Source organism: Fulmarus glacialis, unplaced genomic scaffold (assembly GCF_000690835.1).
Source record: "Fulmarus glacialis isolate BGI_N327 unplaced genomic scaffold, ASM69083v1 scaffold1631, whole genome shotgun sequence".
Lineage (NCBI taxonomy): Eukaryota > Metazoa > Chordata > Aves > Procellariiformes > Procellariidae > Fulmarus > Fulmarus glacialis.
In genome coordinates this window covers 29,933-40,133 of record NW_009193209.1, presented here as the reverse complement: position 1 = coordinate 40,133, position 10,201 = coordinate 29,933, and the positions used below count along the sequence as shown (strand labels likewise).

General features: G+C 41.2%; 1 protein-coding gene across 1 annotated transcript in view; it reads right to left on the bottom strand.

Annotated features, from left to right (window-relative positions):
• Window positions 1-1,437: 1,437 nt before the first annotated feature.
• The window catches only part of LOC104083744 (SH2 domain-containing adapter protein B-like), a 33,641-nt gene continuing 24,877 nt past the window's right edge, over window positions 1,438-10,201 (bottom strand). The window contains exon 5 of the mRNA XM_009587351.1: window positions 1,438-1,621. Coding sequence (XP_009585646.1) covers window positions 1,438-1,621 — 184 coding nt within the window. The remainder of the gene's footprint in view (window positions 1,622-10,201) is intronic.

The window sequence follows — 10,201 nt, the reverse complement described above, 5'->3', positions numbered from 1 at the left end:
AAGCATACATAAAAGGGACTAGTAGGTAAGAAAGCTGAATTAAATAACACACAATTTCACAGTCCTATTGCATTCTGTAAAATACATAAACTGCATATAACCAGTTTGCTACTACAACAGCTGATGGGTTAATGCACAACATTCTAGATGTAGGTGGGAGATGGCACAAAGTGAGGACTACCAGGCTATTCATTCCCCAGTTCCAATTTCTGCACAATTGTATTTTTTTCACTTTTCCCATTCAACAAGCACACAGAGCATGTAGAAAATATCTCTCAAGTGCATGGGCACTGAGTTGGCAGGACTAAGGTACAGAGCAGCTTCTGCAGTGCTTCTGGCTGACAGTGACTGAAATACAGCAGGAGGCTTCTGCTCAAGGTGAAAACAAACAATGGCCAGAAGGTATGTACCAAGGGACCATGTTTTAAGAACGCCTTGGTACACCAGAAAAACAAATTCTGCTCTGCTACATACCACAGTTTTCATTTACACAGCCATGTGTAAAGCCATCTTATGGAAAGGCAGTGTGACACACACCTGTTAGTCTGCTACCTCAGTGGGACAACCATTTGATCCGGATGAATGAGCAAGTGAAGATTTTGCCTACTAAAGCTTTATAAAAGCCTTTGACCACCCTATGCATAAATAGTAACCCACATATTAAAATGACTCATTCTCAACTACTTAAAACATTACACTGTAACACCCCGAACAGAATTAGCTGACTGCATCTATGAATAAAACTTGCAAATGAAGACAGTAACACTTAAGAGATTATTGTACCAAAAAGGATAAAAATATATAACAAACTACTTTTTAATTACATTCCCTATTCATAAATAATTGACCATGATTTGCTCTCACAGAATGATTTTAAGATTGTGTGGTTAATAGGAGTTCAACATTTGACTACCCCAAGAAACTGCATTAAAAAACCAAAACCCACCAAGCTAAGTGACCACAGCCACAGGGGCTTGCCTGCTAAGCAGCTCCTTCTCAGATCCACCAAGAACATTCTAGGGTCCCTCAAAGTCAGGTTACTCTTTCAAATGGACAAGTTTCTCAGGGTACCAGGAGAATAAAAGTTGCTGGTGTTTTACTGCTGGGAAGAATTTGTTGATTCTGCTCAAAACATGGAGGAAGAACTTTCATTGTGAAGTACTTTCATTCACAGAGAAGCTCTGGGAAGGTTATCTGTTTTCCTTGCACTAAAATAAGATTTCTTTCTCTTATGTAGAAGCACAGTTCTAGAGGCATGCTGCAGCATAAGAGTACCATACACACAGTCCCATACACAACCCTGCAGAGTGCCCACGTTCCCAAGACTAAAGGCTGCCACTCTCCATTACAGACTCAAGACTGAATTCCTGCTATGAATTCTGTGCAACCCAGCTTACCTCTCACCTCCCATCCACAGGAAGGGGTGAGACTAGGTTATTAGAGGGTCCGCACAGCCACAGGGTAGAGCAGCGACAAGTGTTCTGCTCCTCTGATAGGCAGCTTTTTTGTGGTGTAGTAGTGGATGACTTCAGGAACACTGTCGAAGGGAGGGCTGTTCTGACCCAGGATGTATTTCTCTTTGGTTTTCATCAGTTTCATGTGCATAAAACCTTGACTGCTCCTGCAAGGAAAGCAAAGCGTTAGTTCATGCTTGTGCATAGGGAAGAGGGGAGCAGCACCACGACAGGCTCTCCTTCATGATGTCAGGTTATGCAGGAGAACAAACTGCAAGTAGTTGCTGGGTGACATGCCAAGACAGTGGCCAGACTCTGATAGACAGTGACTGCTAGCTGCAAACCCCCATGGACAGTGCAACACAAAGGCAGCCTAAGCTAGTGTTTTGTTTTCACCACCTGTGCTCTCTGGATCCAGGTGCAAGGCTGTCTTACCCTGGAATTGATCCAGAGGCATGCCAGAGGACAACCCCTTTCCTGTCATCCCACCCCCAGTGTTTTCCTGTGAACATTTACTTTTCACTACAGCCAATCATTACTTCTGGACCAAAAGGTATCATTAGCTTTGGCGTGTCAGAAGCCTGAGGATCTCTTCATAGACACATAGGCAGGCCATGAGCCTCACTCAGATGAGGAAAGGCTTGCCCTGCCCTGTCCTGTGGAGACCTCAGGACAGACCACACCCATCCTACCCAGAACATGGCCATGTGCAGAACCTGGTGGCTTCAGCTGGGAAAACTTCCTCAGATAAGCCCATTCCCAAGATTAATGGCATAAAGACTTTCACCTGCACTGTACTGAGCAAAAGCTGCTATCCTGCACCCTTTCAGCAGGCAGAAACGAGTCTGTGACTTCCAGACCAGAAGCATTCAATTCCTAGATGACCTGCCTGCCTGCACAGCACGCTGCCTCTTTGAGGGAAGGCTCATGATTACACAGGGAAAAGAAGAGTGGCATAGTAACTGCCCTGTCTGCTCCTGCAAAAGCAACTCATCTAACATAATGCCACTCTGACGGGTAGCACCCACACTGCCGTATAGTATAGTAGGTGGTAAAGCTGACTTCATCTCTTCCCAGCAGTGACCCTTCAGTGTCTGCTGTCTTTAGCATGTCATACAGGCTATTTTAAAGGTGTAGAGTTTAGCCAGGACAAAACAAGAGCAAAGAACAGCTCCTACACTTCAAGATATTAAATGAGGCCTAAAGGTTTTTACAGCTTGCTTGATGTCCCACTTCCTAACTTTCTGGCTCCAAACCACTGTTTCTTCCAAGTGTGTCCAAGGACAAAGACAATAGTGTTAAAATTGGAGTCAGTCCATGTCAGCAAGGAAACCCAGTTTAAGATGACACAGAAAGGTACAGCAGGAAAACAAATCATGCCACGTTAAAAGCAGCTTCTCTAAAATCTGCCATTTTCTAGTTAGCAAGCGTAGCATTGCCTCCGGAAGTGCTTGTAGCACAATCAAGCTCATATCTTTCAGATATATTCAACAATTCTCTGATGAAGTGACCCTTTCTGGTGAACAGAAACCACTGCAGGCACTGTAATTATAGCTCTACACGCTTAAAATCTTGCTTTAAATATCAATTTATTGGAGGAAAAAAATCTCTTTCAAATCATAATTGCTCTCTAAATTATTTCCTTTAAACAAGGGTGGCATCTTTAAAAACTTTATTATGAGGGCAGATGTATTATTCCTTTCCTTCAGTTCATGCATCTTGTTTTGCTACAAAATGCCTTAAAAGTGTGCAGATCAATTAATGGAATCACAGGTGCATCCTAATTTCAGGAGTGTAGCAAGAACTGCCAAGTGCATTTTAATGCAGAAAGGGCAAGGACACACACCCTTTTTCAAACAGAAGGAAAATGCATATAATGTAAACAAACGGCTTCAAGCCATGTATTCATGACAGCCAGCTGTTGCTTCCCTAATAAGGACCTATGCAGATACTCAGGTTTGGGTAGTACATAGTCATTGAGTTTACAGTATATGATGTCTATGGCTACCAGAATTCCACAAACGAACAAGCAGCATCTCCTCTATATTATGACAGGTCAGCCTTTTGGGAGGCCACACTGTTTGTGAAGGTGAGTGAAAAAGAATGTGACCTAGAAGTTACGGATAGCAGCCTAAAGGAATTCAACCAAGGCATATAAAAAACTTCTGCCCTTGGGATGGAATAAACCCAGGCAGCAGTACAAGCTGGGGCATCACTGGCCAGAAAAGGAACTATGGTGGACAGGGGACAGAACATGATGAAACAGTCTGCCCATGAAGGCCTACTGCAGCCTGGGCTGTGTTGCAAAAGTGTAGCCAGCTGCTGGAAGAAAGTGACTACTTCCTCTACAGAGCACTGGTGAGGCTGCATCTGTATCTGTAACTGTAACTGGTGTAAGGGCCCCCCATAAACAAGAGAAGCCAACACTGGAGCAAGTCCAGAGCCGGGCCACTAAACATGGTCTGGGGGTGGGAGCACATGATGTACGAGGATGGGCGGGAACTGTATCTGTTTAGTCTGGAGAAGAAAAGGTGAGATGGAGGGTGTCAGGTTGCAGTCATCCATTGCCTAAAGGGGAGAGTTACAGAGAAGATGGTGCTACACAGTGAGTCAACAAGCACAAGCCGCAACAAAGAGAATTCCCACTGGACATAGGGAAAAGCTTCTTCCTCATGAGAGTGCTGCAGCCCTGGGACCAGGGTCAGACAGATCAGGAGGTCTCCATCCTCACAAGTTTTCCAAATTTGCCTGTACAAAGCACTCAGCAACCTGATGGGTGTATCCTGCTTGGAGCAGGGGGTTGGACTAGACACCTCCAGATGTCCATTCCCAACTAGATCTCCCTAGGAGTCTATGATTAATCTTTGCCATTTGTATATTTTCAGAAACCACTAAGTAGAGCTTCTAGTTCAACAACAATTTTGATTTGAAACATTTGTAAAAATCTACTATTAAAGAAAAAAGATCAAAAAAGAATCAAAGAAACCTGTGAAATTAAATTTCAAGACTCCTAGGTAAAACTTTCCTGAAATTGAAAATGTGTTTTTTTGTACAATTATTTCACAAGAAAGCACAATACAATCCACCTCCATTCCAAGCTAGGCACAAAACACTATTAAGGGGAAGACCTGCAAAGGGGACAAGTTTTGATACCTGAGAGGTTCAAGAAAGTGAGAAGTCAATCGAATGTGATGGCAGAGACTACAAGGTGCAGGCTGCATGGCAGATTGCTCACCTCCTGCTGTTTGGGTTTGCCCTTTGCCAACCAGCCAGCAGGGATGACATCACCTTGCAATTGTCTGTAGAGAAATCTTGCAGTTAAGGGGATGGGACTGTAGACAAGCTATTGTCCTGCATGCAGGTCTATCCTAGTCTGACACAAACACTGAGGAGCCAGCTATCCTAAACCGGGCAGAAGAGCAACTATTGACACCTGGAAGCAGAGTTTCCCTACTGACTCCTGGAAGCAGGGAACATGGTACTTTCCTGTGCAGTTGTGCATTTTAGAATAATAAAGTCTTCTTTTTTTTTTATTTATTTTATTGGTGCCATCTGCAAGTTGTCAGCTCAGACCTGGGAAAGCAAAATCTGATTGTATGGAGAAAAGCTGAAAACACTTTAGCATAATGGGTTTGCAGACAAATACAGTGGAGACCGTCAATAAGCTAAAGCCATGGCCAGCTGAGAGCCAGCTCCTTTGGGGTAAGTAACCTCTCTTCTCCTCTCTTCTCTTTTCTCCAGCTCCTTTTGGACCAGTGTTATGACAGTCAGAGCTTCAGACCATTTGCTTACAAACAAAGGAATATTTCTGCTGCTGTTTTTTCCCTTCACTGCAAAGCAGCTGAAGCATGGCATGAACTAATAGTTCTGTGATTGTATTGTTTCACCAAAGCGCTGTCTATGGCTCATAGTGATGCTGCACAAGGCAGCTCCTGCAGCCATACTTCTTATCAAACGAAGAATCTCGTCAATTTATCTTCCTTTGATAAAACATGTTGAAGAGCAAGCTGCACTCACAGAAAACTCCCCAGCAGGTAACACATTTCATTAATGTATGCAATCTTTAATGCAATTCACACCAATGCTAGATATCACTCATTATCATAACAAAAAGAAATTTTTGATCAAGAACACTACAAAATTCTGCTAATGGAATTGACAAAATCACCCACTTTTAAAAAGCAAGATATTTAATAATACATTATATAATTTTGCAGCTGCTGGTGCATATTGCTGGCAGCTAGTATGTACCTCTTACTTTTCCTGGTAATTGCTCAATGAATTTTTCATTAAGAATATAGGGCAACACTTACACTAAATCAATTCCTTTCATGATAGAGGATTTGCATACAAAACTGGAGGTAGAAGGGTCACCCTCATCTCTCATAAGCAGTAGTATGCAATCCACATGCAGTTTGCATTTCAAGGACCAAAACTCCATCACTGTTTTCTGAGATTTCTATCTTATTTCACGGCAATGGGATGTCACCCCACATCCCTTCTTTTCAGGAAGTTTGCATCACAATTTTTAAGGGGCGTAGTCCTGCAATGTTAAAATCAATAACAAAGCAAACTGACTTGTGGGATAGAAGGATTAAGCTCAATGAATGAAGGTCCTCTTCCTGAATTCACTGAACCACCACTTTATCATCACAGTCCTTTGTGACATTTGGCTCATTTAGCCTTTGAAAGCTGACTGCCTAAAACTAACAAACCTGGAGATTTTATTTGCACATAGCTTTTCTGTTGAAATCAACTGCTAACCAGGACCTTTATGGAACATCCCAGGTGATTCAACTGTCAACTGGCCATGTGCAGATGAAAACCTGTGAGGTTATCTTCATTCAGTTATCAGTAATCTTCAGTCACCTTCATTCTCAGCTATCTCCTCTGATTATTCAGTAACATCTCCAACAGTCCTCAAGCATTAACTCTCATTTTCTTTTCAAGGCAGTATGTTGGAAAACTGTGAGGAAATTGATGGCCATCTAGCCTAGCATTTTAACTGTTGAAAAGCAGTTATTTCCCACCTCCATACTATCTCATGTCCCACCTCCTTTGTATCTTCTCCCCTTTAGCAAATGTGGTGTTTCTTCAGCTTTTAGAGTTAGAGCAGGTTAAAACCTAGAGTTTCCCTTTCGCAGGCCTTCCCCTTAATAGTGTTTTGTGGATGGTTTGAAATGAAGGTGGATTTTATTGTTGTTTCTTGTGAAATAATTCCACAAAAATCACATCCCAATCTATTTCTTCCCATGTATTTCTATGTTTTCTTGGTTCTCCTAAAAAAACCGCGTAATTACTTTCATTAAGTAAAACCCAGTCTGAATGGAAAGCCCTCAGAAATGGATTTCAGAGGTCATTTTGTGTGAAGGCTGAGAAAGAGCAGAGCTGACAACAGGGAGCTGTGTGAAATTCACCTCAAAGCTTTGCAATGCCAAGCATGCAAATTTTCTGTTCACGAAGGAGAAGAATTGAGAGGCAAGAACATTCAGTCAATGAACTGATTTTACTGATTGCTAGTGTTTGCAGCCCATAGTTATCACCATGTTGTTAATGATGGGCTGAGTTCTAATTTCTGTACTGGCTACTTTTCTGGCTGTCCAGAACTCTTTAAATTGAGCATTATTCCAGGCTTACTGCTGGATGAAAGCAAAAATTATGTTTTCAAATACTTTCCTCCTTCATTCCTTTCCTGCCTCCTTTTAGTTTCCAAAAATTACATTGTGAACTTGTTATCTGCCTTCCTTGTTCCAGGTAAACCAGCTGAGCTGTCACTAGTTGCAGGTAGAAATATCAAACCAGACATTTCTCATCTTCTAGAATGAAAAACAAATTAAGTTGGAAGAAAGTCAGCTTAGCACCTGGAAGCCATGCCCTTGAATTAAGCACTTCCAGGTGTATAGGATTTGAAACTGTTCATATCTACACTAAGGATCCTTCTGTGCTGCCTCTCTTTCCTCGTTTGTTCTTGAAGTCTGTCTTACAGACTCCCCTCTTCTGGTATACCTCTACTCATAAAAAATCAGTGTCTACTAGTAATTGGCAAGGGCACCATGCATCCACACTTGTTTAACAGCACTATTGCTGCTAGACCAGTGACTAGGGTTATAGGGACACTGTTCAGAAAGGAACCTGAAAGTGGTACTCCTCTCTCTTTCTCTCCTCCAAACTGTTTCGATCTAAACTCTGATTTTAGTATACAGAGAGATTACTGAAATTGCAGGTAGCGATGAGGAAAAAAACCTCGTCTTGAACTGGTTGTAAATCAGTTTCTGCTTAGTTTTCTAAGCACTATTGGAGTCTATCTGTACAAGTACAAGCAGAACCTGTGCCTTATAGTGAGTAGTCCTGGTTTTGTAATACAGATTTCTCATCTCTTTCAACAGCAATAACTATTAGAACCTGCCAGGCCCATAGTTTTCAAAGAGCAGAACCTAAATGGCAATCCCAAATTCACATATGTGAACACTGATGAAAGCCAGTGCCTTGAAGAGATGAGACATACACATTTTGCAAGAGAAGATGCTGGGACCTGACCTAAGTCATGTGATATTTTTACTATGTGAATTCTGAATGTCACTATGGTTTCTCAAATGTTGCAATAATTCTCTCCCAAGTTTTTGTTCAACTGAGGGAAAACAGTGACAAAACAGTGCCCCCATAGACAATATTCACTCCTTCCTTTACTTACTGCAACTGTTCCCATGAGTTTCAAATACAGAACAAATACAGAATTCCTAGTTGCTAATCCCTGCAACAAATTGCTTTGTAATTCCCAAGCACAGTAGTTTACACAAACACAACACTTGATATATGAGTAATAGTCACACCTCGTTTAAAATGTTTTGCAACACAACCATAAAACCAAGTAACTTTGAAATACAGCTTTTTCACACATTTTCCTTCAGTTTTCAAAACCCATGGGATTTTGAAAAGGATGGGAAAGGAATTGTGCAGACAGCTCATCAGACAGTGCTTTTTTTGATCTTATGCCTGAAGTGTGATAAAAGAATGTTCAAGAAATATTAATTAGATACTAAACCTAGTATTTTTTTCCAGAAAATGTTAATGGCTTTGAAACATCATTCATGTTCACAATCAGAAAAATTAGGCAAGCCTTCTGAACACTGTTCTTGCTGAAGAAAGTGCTGTTTTGTCAGAACAGATTTTCTGCATTTATTTTGATGAAATGTCACTTGGACAAGGTAAAAAAGCAGCAACTTTGCAGTAACATCAGAAAAAAACATTCTAGCAATGTAGGAAACACATGTTGTGTTGTTTTGAAATTCTGAAATGCCTTTCAATTTCACAATTGTATTTTATATTATATGCTGTCACCTTGAGCAATACCTATAATATTTCAAGCCAACCTACACCAACAAAGAAACAAATTAAAATCTCCTCTGAAAAAGAAAAACTCATGTTTTTCCCCCAGATGAATGATTACTTCAAAAAATCCTTTACTGGAGACATTCAGAGGCTGACCTGTCCACTGCTTTTCCTGTCTCAGCTCTCTTTTTCAAGCACAGAATACACAACACTCTCATTCCTTATCTGACAGCCACTGTCTCCATGTATAATAAAAAATGTCTCTTCCCCTACTAGCATGGGCTAGCAGCGTCCATTACAACAGCATCCAACATGTGTGAAGACCACTCCATTGAGCCTAGGCTTCATTCTCTATAACCAATTCCCATCTGCGGCTTTGAAGATAGTAAGAATGTTTAGCTTGTTGGAGTTCTGTAGAAGTGACAGAAACCTTGCTGTCTGCTAACAGCCAGGTCCCTATCATTACTGTTTAGGCCAACAGCAGACTAGTAATACACTTTTAAATACTTTTATTCAACTACTGATTTAAAGAGCCATCAAAAATCCCACTATTTCTTTATAAATTATATTGTCAGGAAGAAACTTGCATTTTTTACAATATCACAACAGTTACTTTCCAAGAATATATTACATGTTTTAAATCAACTAAAAGGTACCAAGTCCAGCATTAACCCAAAACCCAGAACCTACCCAAAGTCTATGTTCTCAACTTTGGAAAACGGGACCTCTTCTACAGATCAATCCTGCATTTTCATGATGACAAAAAACTTCACTTGCAGTCCCCTTTGCTACTTAGGGAAAACCACATGACTGTTTATGAGTCCACAGGATCAGGATGTCAGTAGACTCCATCCTCTCTGAATTCAGTTCTGTTCTCCCTCCAGTAGCAATGATTGCGCAGAAATTATCTGACAGAACAGAAAGCAAAGCCCATTACTGTTTTTACTCACAGTTTGCACATTTAGCTGACTTGTGACGATTAGCTAAAATCAAGAATAGCCACATTTCCCGAAATTGAAATGTGAGTCAGGAAATGAAGTGGTGCAGACATGGTGCACACTGCTGCAAAGAGCCTCGGGAAGGGGAAATCCTGACTGAAAGAATTAGCTATTAGAGCCCAGCCAGTAGCTGGTCTTCATTGAGCGAGATTGAAACATAATACCCTATTCTGAAATGTTGTTCTGTTGTTACATTAGGAAGGCACCTCTATGAGCTGGATGTGCAGTGAAGTCATTGCTGAACACGTAAAACACACTTGTGAGAGAGATCGCTCTCCTCTTCCCTTTGCACATATACTTCCACTTCTTTCAGCAGCCTGCTTGCTAGTAAAGAATGGAGCTTACAACTAGGCATTTCAATGGCAGCCAGAGACTGGTCACAACACAGTTACCAAAAGTATGGATCTCCAGTTTTTACCC